Source organism: Eptesicus fuscus, chromosome 9 (assembly GCF_027574615.1).
Source record: "Eptesicus fuscus isolate TK198812 chromosome 9, DD_ASM_mEF_20220401, whole genome shotgun sequence".
Lineage (NCBI taxonomy): Eukaryota > Metazoa > Chordata > Mammalia > Chiroptera > Vespertilionidae > Eptesicus > Eptesicus fuscus.
In genome coordinates this window covers 11,310,069-11,325,418 of record NC_072481.1, presented here as the reverse complement: position 1 = coordinate 11,325,418, position 15,350 = coordinate 11,310,069, and the positions used below count along the sequence as shown (strand labels likewise).

The 15,350-nt window shown below is 49.5% G+C and overlaps 1 protein-coding gene across 3 annotated transcripts in view; it reads left to right on the top strand.

Moving 5' to 3' along the window:
* The first annotated feature begins 1,028 nt into the window (after positions 1 to 1,028).
* Positions 1,029 to 15,350, top strand: part of TMCO4 (transmembrane and coiled-coil domains 4) — a 76,945-nt gene continuing 62,623 nt past the window's right edge. The window contains exons 1-4 of one of the 3 annotated variants that reach the window (XM_054720984.1): positions 1,029 to 1,152; positions 8,040 to 8,147; positions 10,966 to 11,058; positions 13,593 to 13,770. In XM_054720984.1, coding sequence (XP_054576959.1) covers positions 13,601 to 13,770 — 170 coding nt within the window. In that variant the 5' untranslated portion in view covers positions 1,029 to 1,152; positions 8,040 to 8,147; positions 10,966 to 11,058; positions 13,593 to 13,600. The remainder of the gene's footprint in view (positions 1,153 to 8,039; positions 8,148 to 10,965; positions 11,059 to 13,592; positions 13,771 to 15,350) is intronic. The other 2 variants (XM_028155457.2, XM_054720985.1) reach the window with 2 other exon arrangements.

Below are 15,350 nucleotides of genomic sequence, written 5' to 3'. Positions count from 1 at the left end.
TGGGCTGTCTTCACTGACAGAAAGGGCAACAGCCTTTGTAGCTGCAATGATTCATGCTTCCGCTCTGGTACTCATTAGCTCTGTGGCTTCTGCATGGCCTAGACCTGAGCCTCAGTTTCCTGTCCTGTAGAATGGGTATGATAAGCATGCATAGGGTAGCTAAGGGAACAAGATCCATTCATGAATTCATTAAATGACCCTGAGCACCTACCAAGAGCCTGGCACAGCCCCTGGGGCTGGGCACATAGCAGAGGACAAGGCAGCCAAGACCCCCATTCTCTGGGCTTTTAAATTCTAGTGCGGGTGGCAGATAATAAAGTGCAAACTGAAAATGAACAAGATAATTCCACAGAGTCAGAAATACTACCATTAACTAGAACAGGACTGGAAGCCCGGTATGTGATTCCCCTGCACTTAGAACAGTACCTGGCACACAGTAGGTGCTCAGTAAACAGGTGTTCAATGACTGAGTGTGCTGGGTGGTTAGGGAAGGCTCACAGATGCCAGCCTGAGCGGACACTGCGGTGAAAAGCTGGAAACAGACGCAGGAAGAGGAAGGTCTGGGGGCAGAGTGCCAGGCGCCGGCAGCTCACATGCAAAGGTCCTAAGGCTGAACGAAAGCGCGTTAGAGAAACTGAAAGAAAAATCAGCGAACGCATGGATACCCCAACATCCGCAAGCTTCCAAGTGCCGCCTCTGTGCCCGGGAAGGGTGTTTCTGTGGCTGGCTATGTGATTTTCCATCATTTACTTTGGAAGATTTCCACCCAAGTCGCTGCTCAGCCCTCCCCGCCCGGCTGAGCGTCTCCTAGCACTTTCTGCAGACAGCCCCGCGGGCCTGCGCCGCCTCCCGCTGGGCCCTGGACCCACACCCCGAGCTTCGCGCCGGGGTTGGCCGTCACTTCCTGACGCCGGCACCCCTGTCCGGGTGGCGGGTGGCGGCGGGACATGCCAGGTGGGGCTGGAGCCGGAAGGCCCCGCTCGCAACGCACGTCCCCCGGGCGGCCGGGCCAGGGCGCGGGGCGGGTGCGCAGGGCAGGCGGCGGGACCGGCCGGGGCCGGCGCGGGGCGGCGGGGCCGGGTCAGGGGAGGAGCCGGGCGGGAGGAGCCCGAGCCGCCTTCCCCTTCGTGCCGCCGCCGCCTTCGCGTCCAGGTAAGGGGCCAGGTCCCGCTGAGGCCACTCCCCGCCGCCACCCCCGGGCCCCACGCGGGAGCTCCGGCCCTCGGCCCCCCCAACCCCGCCCTCCGCCCCTCGTGGGCGCCGATGCACCGGGAGTGCCCCGGAGACGAGGCTGCCTGGTCGTGGCTTGTTTTCTTTCCGAGCCGGAAGTGCCCTTGGCAATCACGTGGGGAGGCAGCTGGGGAAACTGAGGCGTGGCGGAGCCCTGGGGCTGTCTCCTGCCTCCCAGCTCCGAGCCCTTAGCGGTCACCCAGCCCCTCCTTTGGTGAGTGAGGCCACTGCTCTGTTCCCAGGAGGAGAAGGTACTTGCTCAAGGTCACCTGGGATCACTGGGCGTCCCTGTTCCCACGCAGCTCCCCCGGCACCCCCCCTCCCCCTCTTTCCTTGCCCCTGTAGCCTCTGAGCTCATATCTGACCCTCAAGCTGGAGAAAAGCCCAGGCCCCCGGTGTTACAGGCCGGCCTGACTCCTCACCAGCCGCTGTTGTTAGAGGAGGGAAGAATTGCTGCTGCTAACTTTAGGGTGGACTCTACAGCTCAGTAAACGCAAGCTCAGGGAGATGGGGTGATTTCCCCAAGACCACACAGCAAGGGAGGAGAACAGGGTAAGAACCTGGGTTACCCCACCCTGCAGCCTGACCCAGTGCCTGGCACAGAGTAGGCCTTCACAGTGCCCTTCTCTGCCCTGCCCTGGGTCACACAGGGAGTCAGGAGCACAGCCAGGCTGGAGCCAGGGTCTTGGCCTAGAGACTACTGACTAACACAGAGTAGGAGTCAGCAGGTGGTTCTCCTTTCCCTAATCCAGTGTTCATTTCACTGCAGAAAACAGGTAACCCCTGTAAGTTTTAGCGGTATCCATTCATTCATTCAACAACTATTTATTGAGCACCTACTGTGTGCTGGTGCGTGCATTGTTTAGTCCCTGAGGATACAGCAGTGAACAAGACAAGTGCCGCCCTCCAGGAGTGCACCCCAGAGAGTGGAATAGAACACTGCCCTTCAGGAGAGGGTGAGGGGGTGGGTGGGGGACTGGGCCGAGAGGAGAGACCATTGGAATCTTCCCACCCTGTGAAGTATGTAAAGAGGACAAAGAAAGGCTGAATCGCACAGCCTCCAACCCTCTGAGCCTCTGACCCTTGCTTGTTGGAGATGCTCTGCCAGCCTGAGCTTTCACCCCACCCCCAGGGGTTTGGGGGTGAGGGGGCTAGGTGGGTAGAAAGTAGTCCAAAGGAAGCCCTAAGCCAAACCTCAGCGCCTGGGAGCCTGGCACTGCCACTTGCTAGCTGAGTGATCTTGTCCCGCCACCTCTCTGGGCCTTTGCTTTCTAATACAGTGGGGGTCATAATACTTCACAGAGCTGATGATACTGTGTCGAAATGCTTCGTAAATGGCAAAGCACAATCCAAAGCGTGGCCCATGTCAGAGGCCCTGTCACGCCAGGTGTAAGCTAGGGTGTTTCTTTAGAGCAGCGGTCGCCAACCTTTCGGACCTCACGGACCACAGGTTGGTGACTGCTGCTTTAGAGGCTCTAGGAACCCTGCCGAGAACCTGCTACTGCTCTCAGTAAGAAGATGTGAGAGGCAGCGATGGGGGTGGCTGAGTTCCAGGCGAGGAGACCGCCCGGCACTAGAAGTGGGATGCTCACGTCACAGTCAGCACATTAGCATTTGCAACCCTGGCCGTCACGGGTGCAGCATCCGACAGATGTGGGCTCAGGTCCTAGCTCTGCGGCTTCCTCACTGAGTCCTCTTGGACAGTGTCCTCATTTGTAAAATGCCTGTCTCCGAGGTTGTCACGAGGATGGAAGGAGCCACAAAGAGCCCCATGCAGTGTCTGCCGCTCGGGGAGCCCTTTTGCGTTTTGGGCCTAAGGCCCAGGAGCGGTTTGCAGGGGTGCAGTTGACAGACTAGGTAGCATAGCTCAGCGTGTGAAGCCCATCGAGGTCTGAGCCTGCAGAATTTCTCATCCGCCTCAACCCAGCTGTCCCTGCCTGGTGCCACCAGGTGACGGTGGTTGCTCAGCCACCTGGGCCTGCACACGTGGGCCCTGAGAGGACCGCTGTACGTTATACACTGGGGCCTCAGATGAGATGGGGGCCCCGCTGCCTTGGATGTGGTACAGTGGGCAGAGGGGGGCTGGAGTGGGTCCAAACCACTTGCTTTTTATTTTTTTAAATTATTTTTTATAGTCTGTGTTTTTGTTGTTGTTAATCCTTACCCAAGGATATTTTTCCATTGATTTTTAGAGAGAGTAGGAGGGAGAGGGAGAGACAGAGAGAAACATCAATGTGAGAGAGACCCATCGATTGGTTGCCTCCTGCATGCACCCCAACCAGGGCTGGGGAACCTGCAACCAAGGTATGTGTTCTTTTTTTTTTTTTTTTTTTTTTTTAATATATTTTATTGATTTTTTACAGAGAGGAAGGGAGAGAGAGAGAGAGTCAGAAACATCGATGTGAGAGAAACATCGATCAGCTGCCTCCTGCACAGATGTGCCCGCAACCAAGGTACATGCCCTTGACCGGAATCGAACCTGGGACCTTTCAGTCCGCAGACCGACGCTCTATCCACTGAGCCAAACCGGTTTCGGCGAGGTATGTGTTCTTGACCGGATTCGAACCTTGGACCCTTCTGTCCACGCGGGCTGATGCTCTATCCACTGATCCAAACCGGCTAGGGCCAACGCTCTTTCCACCTAGCTACCCTCCACTGGGCAGCCTGGCGGATTTGATTGTTCCATCCTCTGTAAAACCCTGCTGCAGCTGTGCATTTTCTCAGGACAAAGAACAAAAGCCTTAGCACGGACCACAAGGCTCTACACAGCCCGGGCCCCACCTACGCTGGGCCTCCTCCAGCCTGTCTCAGGGCACGTTATCAATGGCCCTCTGTGCTTGAGGCACACTGCTCCCTTCCTCCCCGAGCCTCTGCCCATGCTCCTCTAGACCACTCCTCCTCCCTCTCACTTTTCCTAGTTAACACCTCCTCATCCTTCAGATCTGCACCCAAACTAGACTAGTACCGCAGGTCACAAGACGTCCCAGGTACATACGTGGGAGGTGTAGCTCAGGTGGATTTTTACACTCTTCACTGGGAGTAATTTCTGCCTGTTCCCTGCACTTCCCCTGGACCATAACCCCCAGGCCTTCTGGGGCTGGTCCAAGTTCGCTTAGAGGGATGCTCAGTAATGAAATCTACCTTTAGGGGTAGCTCTTGAGCAAATATTGGGACCTCGCTTTATATAAAACTACTAGAGGCCCAGTGCATGATTGAATCATGCACGTGTAGGGTCCCCTACACACTTTCGCTTTCGATCACGGGGGAGCTGGGTGCCTGTCTGCTGGTGCACCAGGCCTTTCAGAAGCCTCCGGCGCGGCGAAGGTTCTGAAAGGCCTGGTGCCAGAGCGGACAGGCACCCAGCTCCCCCGCTTTTGATGGTCCGCGGTGGGACGTGAGCTCGCTGCCCCAGAGGCCCCTTCTGTGCCGCAGCACAGCCATGGCGCAGACGCTGAGCTCGAGCCGCCGCTGACACGAGCTCAGCGTCCCACCGGCCACCCCCCCGGCCACCCCGAGTCCCGCCCCCCCCCCCTCCGCGCCTCCTGGCCAATCGCGGGCATAGCGAAGGTACGGTCAATTTCCATATTTGTCTATTATTAGGTAGGATATTACCATGACCGGTTTGACTCACTGTATAGAGTGTAGGGTCCCAGGTTCGATTCTGGTCAAGGGCATGCACCTGGGTTGCAGGCTCTTCCCTAGCTCAGGCTCTGGTTGGGGCTTGTGTAGAAGGCAACCAATCGATGTTTCTCTCTCTTTCCCTCTCTCTTCCATTGTCCCTAAAAATCAATGGGAAAAACATATCCTCGGGTAAGGATTAACAAAACAAACAAACAAACAAACAAAACTGTATTGCCCTTCAGCAAAAAATAATGCTGAACTTATTTCTTAGTTGTGGGGCCAGGTGCTCATTCATTCATTCTTTCACCTGCTCTCCAGGCACTGTTCCAGGATACATCCGGGAACATGATACAAAAGCCACTGCCCTCATGGAGCTTTCCCTAGGGAGAGAAACAGACCACCACCAAGCTGTAATCCATCATCAAGTGGTGGCACATTCCATAAAGAAAAGTCACCTATCTCTGGGGGAGGGATAGTGGTGGTACCCGCTCTTTTAGAACCAAATGAATACCAAGAGAGCTCTGCTGGGGAGTCGGGGGAAGTACAGGTGTCCCCAGCACCATCCACTGCCACCCTGACCCTCCTAGTCATGGGAACAGGCACAGAAGCAACCAGTCATGAAACCCGAGAGGAGGTGGGGTGGCCCAGACAAAGCCTCAGGGGCTTCAGCCGTGGCAGGTCCCACTTGAGCTGGACAAATCCGCGAAGTCTCCTGGCAGTACCTGCGCCCCTTCAGTAAAGTGGGGAAGAACCTGGGGTTGAAGTCACACAAGCCTGGGGGCTATATCCTGTGCAGCCTGCACCTCTGAGCCTCAGTTTTCTCATCTGTAAAATGGGTACAGTGGTAGTCTTCCTCGTAAGGTTGTTGTGAGGCTGACATGGGATCATGAGAGTAGACACACTGGAAAGAGTCACTGACTTTATTATTAGACTGCTTTTGGAAAAGGGCACCATTTGGACAGGAGGATCTACACGCAGAAAAAACAGCGCGAGCTGAGGCCCGCGGTGGGAAAGCCAGCATGGGCTGGAAGCAGTGGATGGCTCCGTTTGGCTCACGGCTGGCTGAAAGAGGGGGAGTAGAGGAACATGAAGGTGAAAAGGCAGATTAGGCCCATCCCAGAGATGCTTGGGGCTGGCTGAAAAATGAGATGCTAGCCTGTGGACAGATGGGAGCTACTGAGAGACATCTAATTTGGTGGTTTTCAAATTGTGTTTGAAATCTTTCTGGCCACTCAGCCAAAGAGAAGGAGTGTAGCATCATAGTTAAGATGGCTGCCTTAGGCCTAAGACCCAGGCACAAGTCTAAATTCCATATCACACGTCCCATGACCTTGACCTTCATTTCTCAGGGCCTCTCTGTCTTCATTTCTTAGGAGATAATAACACCTACATTGTAGGATTTTCAGGAGAAAACAAGATGATGTGTGAAAAGAGGTGGCACATGACTAACATTTACCAAGCATTTGCTGTTATGATTTTTAATTTTAAAAATTTAATTGTTATTGCCTGGCCGGCATGGCTTAGTGGTTGAGCATTGATCTATGAACCAGGAAGTCACGGTTCCATTCCCAGTCAGGGCACATGCCCGGGTTGTGGGCTTGATTCCCAGTAAGGGGCGTGCAGGAGGCAGCTGATCGATGATTCTCATCATTGATGTTTTTATCTCTTTCTCCCTTCCTCTCTGAAATCAGTAAAAACATATTTTTTAAATTTTTAATTGTGATTAAAATACACAGAGCATAAAATTCAGTCTTAACCAATTTTTAAGTGTACAATTCAGTAGTGTTAGGTATATTCACATTGTTGTGCAACCAATCTCCAGATCTTTTCATCTTGAGACTCCTTACCCATTAAACAACAACTCCCCACCTCACCCTCCCCCCTGCCTGTGGTAACCACCATTCTACTACCTTCCCTATTGATTTTGACTGAGTCCCTTATATAAGTGGAATCATTTCTTTGTAACTGGCTGATTCCACTTAGCAAAATGTCCTCAAATTTTACCCATCTTGTAATATGTTAGAAAGTCCTTTCTCTTTTTAAGGCTGAGTAATATTCCATTGTCTATATAGAACACATTTTGTTTACCCATTCATCCATTGATGGACACTTGGGTTGCTCCCATCTTTCAGCTATTGTTAATAACGCTGCTGTGGACATATTTGTACACCCTGCTGTACACCCTTTTTGAGACAATGCTGTCCATTTTCTGAGGTCTACACCCAGGAATTATTTACGGTTATAATTTGAAGGCAGGGTGTTGAGGGCTTCCCACTGTACTTCCTCTTGCCCACCAGAGTAAGAGCAGTCCCTGGAGCCCTATGGGACAGTTTGAAAACCAGGGAGTCAAACGAACCATTACAGATGCTGCCATTTCTCCCCCTTGCTTCCCAGGCAGATTTGCCTCTTGAATTATTTTTTAATTATGCCAAGTGGGAACCTCTATTCATTCAACAAATGATTGTAAGTGCCTACTGTGCTTACATGTGGGCAGAGGGAGGTAGACAATAAGCAGTAAACATAAACAAGTAAATGACATAGTGTGTCAGACAGCGATGTGTGTTCTGGAGCAAGCAAGGAGCCAGGCGAAAGGGCCCGGGATGAGAGGCTGGGACAGGGTAGCTTCAGTGAGCTGTGCGATTTGAGCCAAGGCCGGAGGGAGGTAAGGGAGTTGGCCAGGTGGTTATCTGGGGGAAGAGTATACCCAGCAGAGGGAACAGCCAAGGCAAAGGCCTTGAGGTGGGGATGTGCCTGATGGGATCCAGGATGGTGTCGCTGGAGCAGAATGAGCGAAGGGGACAGAAGAAGGAGGGCAGATTACACGTGGCCCAGTCGCCATTGTAAGGATTGTGACTACGGGTGAGGAAGGAGTCGTCGGAGGTTTGGAGCAGAGAAGGGGCATGATCTGACTTCAGGCTGGGTGCTGTGTGGTGGATAGCTAGGGGTGAGGGCAGAAAGAAGTGGGAGACTGGGGAGGAGGCTCCGCCAGAGAGAGGATGGCAGCTTGTACTGGAGTGTGAGTCGGGGAAGAAGGCACATGATAAATGTGGACAACGTGTTGTAGAGCCTGGGTACCCACCCTGATGGCATCCTGTCACCCCAGCACCCCGCCCATCCTCCAGATTGCTGAAGTGAGGCCGGGATGGGAACTTTTTGTGCCAACGTCCCTTTTTTCTTCTGGTCTGTAGCGGGATTGTCCAAAACCCTCTGGGTTCTTCTCTGTTGAATCTGTTGCCATGGAGACCTCCTGAGATGCTGCATCTACCAGTGGCTTCCAACTTACCTTCCAGATAGAGGTATAGAATGAATGGGTTTCTCTCCCAAATTGCTGGAGAGGGGGAGTGGGGAGTAAACTGGGCCTGCCTCGAATCCTCCATTCTGAGACCATCTCAAGTGTGTGTGTGTGTGTGTGTGTGTGTGTGTGTGTGTGTGAACTCTGATCTACAGTCTTCGGAGTTTCTGGCTAAAATCAGTGCTATAGCTCTATTTTTTATAAAGGATTTCTTCAACCAGACGCTTCTCCTTCTCCTTGGCTCTAGAACAATTAGACAATTAGTTCTCGGCCTTCCTGCGACACTATAGCCATTTCTCTAGTAGAAATGCTCATTTTATTGAATTGCAGACTCATTTAAAAATGCAGCTAACCAGAAACGAGAAAGAGAACACACACACACACACAGGCACAGACACATCAAATTTGACCTTGGCCTTCACTGGCTGCTCCAAGTTTTTTTTTTTTAAAAAGTAAAATAAAGGCCATCACTGTAGCATGTAAAGAAAAACAGAAGTAATTTATTCTTGCATGTGATCTTCTAAGGGCCCAGGTCATGGGGTTTTAAGGGTGATTTAAAAGATTTTCAAGGATGATATTGACCCGATTTGATTTTCTCCTCGCTGCTGTCTTTAGAATTTTTTCATCTTCCTGAGAAGAAACCCCACGTATTGTTTATGGCGTTAGTCAACCAACTCTGGCTGAACACCTACTGTGGGTGCTTGCAGACTAAGGATAGATATTTGTGGGATGTCTGTCTACCCCCACTACTGACAAAAATAACGCAGCCAGTGTTTTCTTTGGTGACGGGAAATGTGACTGGCAAAAATCATAGTCGTCGGGCATCAAGACAAGGTCCCAGACAGAGTAATCCCTGTCCATCCCATAGCTGGTCTTTGCAGTCTGGCCACGGGTCAGTGTTCGCTTGCTCGTCTCACTGTGCCTTTGCTGGTTCCCTGAGAGTCGGGGCTCTTCTGGGTCCAGTGCAGGCCTTGGTGTCCTGGTGACCATGTCCTGATCAGACCCAGGGGCAGAGGCCCCTGAGGACCAGTATGCACAGTTCAGTTGGCACATCCCCTTACCCCACAGCTGCCACACACTCCCACAGCTGGAAGAGTTTGGGGCCCCGCCCATCTGACTGGACAATCCATGGAGTTGGAACCCTGGGCACCTCCATCCCACCATCGTGGATGGCTGGAAATCCCTGTCTGTCCTGCCAACGCTTACATCCTTTTTGTTGATAACAAAACCTGTTGGTCAGAGGAGTGGGACTTAACTGTGACCTCAGCCCTGCAAGGCTCAGCTGGTCGGCACAGGGCCAGGACTCTCTGAGGTAAAGCACTCCCCTTCTAGGGACCAAGAACAGAATTGGCATTTTTAATTAAAGCTGTTTTTTCTACGATGAAAGCACCAATAAGCTTGTGACAGAAGATGTTAAAAATACAGAAAAATGGAAAGAACAAAAACCAGTTACTTCTTGTCCCACAGCCCTACCACTGAGAGACAATGATCGTTAACATTCCGATGTATTTCCTTGTGATCTTCTTGCTCCATGAAACATTTTTTAAAAACGTAACTGGAATTGTATCATATAGACAGTGGCATGCTATTCACCACCTCTCTGAAAAATAAAATCCCTCATTTGTAACAATTGCCAATTTCTGTGGTGTAAATACTCCCATCATGACCCATTTCAAGGCACTAGCATCACTTCTCACCAGCCAGTATGAGCTTGTAGCAGCACACCATATTCTAATTTAAAATTGTATCTATTTTTTTCTGACTTTAAAATCAGTACATACTCATGATTAAAAATTCATAAAGCAGAAACGTAAAAGGAAAATTTGAAATAATCCAGAATCAATCCTTCCCCCTGCTTAGAGACAGCCACTGTCACCATCCCGATGCAAGTCCTAACAGTCCCCTCGCTATGGATAGAGACATAAAATAATTTTAATTTTTTCCCAAGGGCAAAAGTAGTACATATATATGGCAGGAAGTTGAGGAATCCAGAGAAGTCTCTGGCATCTCAACTTTGGAAATAATTTTGGAGGATCTTCTCCCAGCCATTTTTCTTCTCTGCACTTTTTAAGATGGTTGGACTCGTAACTTGATTCTCTGAGTTCGTAAGGCGTAGTACAGGCACATTCCCATGCCCCATAGAAGGTGAACATCCAGGGGAAGGGTGTTATCACTGATAACTTATTAAAAACCCTCCGGAGGCTTAAAGAGGCAGAAAATAATATTCTCGTTCCTTGGGATGAAAGCAGGCCAATTAGGATGAAGTTCAGTTTATTTGAAGCTTTGGGGAACCCTGGGTTTGGGGTTCTGGGACATCCCTGGGTAATTTCAGACACGTGGCCCTTGTTCCATCTCTGTCCTTCATCTGATGCTCCATGGGAGGGTAAGAATAGGAGAGAAATAACCAGGAAAATCTAGCTCTTGCTTAAGCCCCCAAAACTAGTTCATTTATCCATTCATTCATTCATTCATTCACGTAGCAGGCATTTTCTGATCACTCAGTCTATGGCAGGTAAGGGTTGGGCATGGGAATGGAAGGGATCCGGTACCTGCCCTCTACTGCCAGGCTAACCAAGGAGTTAGTGCAGCAACCACAGCTCAGGGTACGAGGAGTTAGAACAGACAGTTCCAGCAAAGTCCAGGGCTGCCTGCAGCCCTACTGAGAAAGGGATCCCAGGTAGAGGGACCTGGGGGGCAAAGGCCCAGAGGAAAGTAGTAGCGAGGCTTCCTGAGCCTGGGGAACCGGATCCCTGTCTCCCACAGGCCTCCAGACTCCACACCCTGTGGACCCACAGGCTGGTTTTTCTGGTTTGCTCCTCCAGGACAATTTGCATATTTCCCAGAAGAACCATCCCGAAGCTGACAGCTGTTTTGAGACCTTGAGGGGAGGCCCACAGTTGTTGCTTGAAATCTGGGTAAATATTATTTAAGGTTTATTTCCCTTCAGAACCCTCATCATTGTTTCAAATGGTCTTTTTGTAAATGTTCTGAGTTTACACATTGCTGTCTGCCCCACTGGAATACAGCTCCGTGATGGAGGGTTGTTGTCTGTCTGTCTTAGTCACCGCTGTGTCCCCAGCATGCAGGACAGTCCTGGCACATAGTAGAGCAATACATGTTTATTAAATTAACTAACTGGTTAATTCTGGGAGGTGGTGAATTGTTATTTTTAGTTGACTTAGACCTTAAGAAAAGGTCTTTCAAATTCTATAGAGACACGCCACTGCTTTTTATTTTAAAATAATTATAGACTACAGGCAGTTGTAAAAATAGTATGGGGAAGCCCTGCATATCCTCACAGCTCCCCGCACGGCCGTGGCCTTACAATTCAGTCTGACTCCTTAGCTGGGAGAACTTGGTCGGTCATGGTGTGGCTCTGGCAGCATCCCCTCCAACCTCGTCTCCCCCTCCACACCCGCTCATTCAAACCCTGGCTGCACTGAGCATCTTCATGGTTCTTAAAAAGCATTTCCTCCCTTCTACCCTCTGCCCAGAACATGTTCTTCCTCCCCACCCCACCCCTGTCTGACATCACCTTCTCCAGGAAGCCAATTCTACATTCCAGGCGCCTTCTTTTTACCCCTCTATATGTGTTTCCTTCTTCACAGCATTTAGTCTGCTGGTTTGTCATCGTCTGTTTACTTGTCTGTCTCTTCTACTGTCCTGTTTCTTCACCTGGATTACTCTCCCACCCATCTGCAGGGCTGTCCCCTTTACTTCCTGCAGCCTCTGCTGGAATGGCACCTGTCATCTGCATACCACAGTCACTTCCCTCCTGCCCATCACTTCCTATCCCCTCACTGCCTTATTGTACCCCGCCCCCATGATCACTTCCTGACCAAATGTTTACTGATTTATTTGGCTGACTGTTAAGGGCATGGATCCTATAAACAGACCACTCAAATGCAAATCTTGATTCCACCACTTACTAGCTATGTAATCTTGGGCAAGTTATTTAAATTATCATTATCATTATGCATTGGTGTATTATTGCCTGTGTCCCACCAGAACATAAGCCCCTTGAGAGCATGGAGTTTGTCAGTTTTGTCCCCTGATCTGCCCCAAGGCCCAGAACAGGATATCATATATCATATATCCTTCTTCATTCATCCAGCAAGTAGTTAATTGAATGCCTATAACATTCAGGGCCTGCTCCGAAATCTGGGGTACACCCGTGAAGAAGTAACCATGGGCCTGCTTTGAGAAGCAGGTATTCTGTTTGTATACATAAGTAAATACGTATACAGACAGAATAGTTTGAAAATATATTATTTAAGATAGAACTAAGTATTATAAAAGTAGACAGGATTCTGGGAGAGAGGGACAGAAGAACTTTAGCCTGAAGACATTTGGGCTGAGGCCAGAAATATGTCAAGATCAGGGGAGGAGTGTCCCAGGCAGGGGTATTGGCAATGGAAGGAGACCAGTGTGGGTGTTTGAAGAGCAGAAAGACAGCAAGTGTGGCTGCAGTGTAGGGAACAAGCCAGGTGTGGGGGCCATGAGAAGGTTGGGGGCAGGCGGGGCCTCTCACGCAGGGAGTTATAGGCCATCCGAAGGGGATTGGCACTCATCCTGGTGCGTGGGAAGCCTTCGGAGGCTTTTAAGCAGGCGAGTGACAGGATTGGTGTATATGAAAAAAGGCCACGTGGGCCACTGTGGAGAGGACGGATTATAGGGCTTCAGGAGTGTATTTGTTGAATGAATGAATGAATGCATTTGGCCTGAGCTGAGCTTTGTGCACTAAGTCCAGGGCGGGGGGGGGTGGTGGTGTTATGGTTGTTCATATATAAAATCGTACAATAATTATTAAATAATAATACAAAATAAACTTTGAGTTTCAAGTACTCACCACTATAAACCTACTTTTGCCCCCTGTACATCCCCCTCTCCCTTGTGGTTAGAAGCAGGCCAGCTCATGCTTCTTTGATTAGAAGGTTGTTTATTCTTTTTTAAAAATAAGTTTTTATTGATTTTAGAGAAAGAGGGAGAGGGAGAGAGAGAGATAGGAACATCTTTGAGAGAGAAACATTGATCAGCTGTCTCCTGCAAGCCCCCTGATGGGGATCAAGCCCACAACCTGGGCCTGCGCCCTGACCGGCAATCCAACCACTGACCTCTTGGTTCATGGGTCGACGCTCAACCAACTAAATCACACCAGCCGGGCAAGGTTGTTTGATCTTGAACTAAAAACCAATGTGGGTCTCCCTGGAGATCAGCCTAATAAAATGCCGTCTTGGTTAATAAGCACAATTACCGCAGCCTCTAAGTTGAAAATATCTCCTACTGGTGTTTGGTATGTCTTTTCACTTTCTTAAGGATGATGAAGTTCTTAATTTCAAAGAAGTCTGATGTATCAATCTTTTCTGTCAGGGTTGGGAATTTTTGTGTCCCATTAAGTAACCTTTGCCTACCCCGGGATGCATTGCTCACTGGGATTTTTTTCCTGCAGGACTGGAAATGGCCGCATGGGACAGACCCAGCCCCAGGCTGCATCAGGAGGCTGAGCCAGCTGCGGAGGGGGACCCACATCTGCCCACGGGCCGGGAGTTGTCCGAGGCCAACCGCTTTGCCTATGCCGCCCTCTGTGGCATATCCCTGTCCCAGCTATTTCCAGAACCTGAGCACAGGTGAGTGCTTTTGTCTCACAGAGAGAGGGTCGTGCTTCCTCAGAGGCACCAAGCAGCCCACGAGGTATTGTGGGGCCCTAAAAAGCTGGGTGCGGGGGGAAGGGGGGGAAGTCATTGGTCTTGCCTTTAAGGAGCTCACAGCCTGATAGGGGAATATGACATCTCATTCCGCACTCACTCACTCATACCTTCACCAAGCATTTTCTGAGGACCTACTGTGTGCCAGCCATCATTTGAAGTACAGGGAAGGTATAGATGAACAAGGCAGACAGAATCCCTGCCCTCAGGTATGACACAGTTTAATAGGGGAATGAGATATTTATTCATTCATGTGACATGCACTTATTGAACTCCTATTGTGTGCTGTGTGTACCACAAGACCTGTTCAAGCATGTCAAACTCAAAGGCTAATACAGGCCAAATAAACAAGGTTTAAGTTTATGTGGGCTGCAAAAAAAGCAAAAGCTTCAATTTTTATAAAAACGTAGGTTTATTTCGATAGAGACATGCTGAATACAAAGGGCTGAAATAAATGAATAATCATTAACATAAAATAATAGAACATTTTAATAAAAATTAATATTTTTTCTTGAACATTAACTTATCAGACACTGAATAACTGCACAAATTAATAAGCGTAATGCAAATAAACCTATTTGTTTTGTTCTCCAAAAGCGAAATATTTCCTGTTGTGCACACCAAGCAAGTCAGTACAAGACTAAAGATGTGGCAATTGGTTGCTAAAATATTTGCTGCTAGTATTAGTGGAGAGGAATGTTGCGCCTGCGCATAAGGCACGTAAGGGAAATGAATGCAACACGATTATAATAATCAGTGATTAGCGAACATTGTAGTTCGTTATTAATAATTATGTATAACAGGATATTGTAAAAATTAAGTTATGAAATTTTTATTAAAACGTTTCTTACATACCGTTATATTGGCTGGGCTGCAAAAATATTCTTTGTGGGCCGCATGCAGCCCGTGGGCTGCAAGTTTGACATGCTTGCTGTAGATAAAACAAAGAGCAAGGCCTGGCTCCAGCCCTCCAGGTGCTTACAATTAAGGGGAGGGTACACACATGACTGATTGTAATAGCGGACAGATGGGGTGTCATGGGGCAAGAGTGATAGTTTGAATTACAGTGTTCATATCTGCCTTTGTCAGTATCTAGCACGTGCATTAGATGTATATTTAAAATTCTAATAGCAGGCTTGTTAAGAGCTCAGGCTTCGGCCTTGAAGGGCTTCAAGGATTCTACGGGGAAAGAGTTTAGAGGCAGGAGGAGGCCAGTGAGGAGGCTGATGGAGTCATCGGGGAAACCAGGACAGTGACCGAGAGGTGGAGGGATTCTAAATGTATAACAGTTAGGACTGATTCAAACCTAACTGTTAGGTCTGACAGACTGGGCTAATAATACTCACCCTTGCAGGGTGATTACAAGAATTAAATGATTGAAGAAAGGAGGTCAAAAGGTACAAACTTTTGTACAAGATAAATAAGTGCTAAGAATGTAATATACAGCGTGACTATGTTCACACTGATGTATGATACACAGGAAAGTTGTTAAAAGAGTCAAT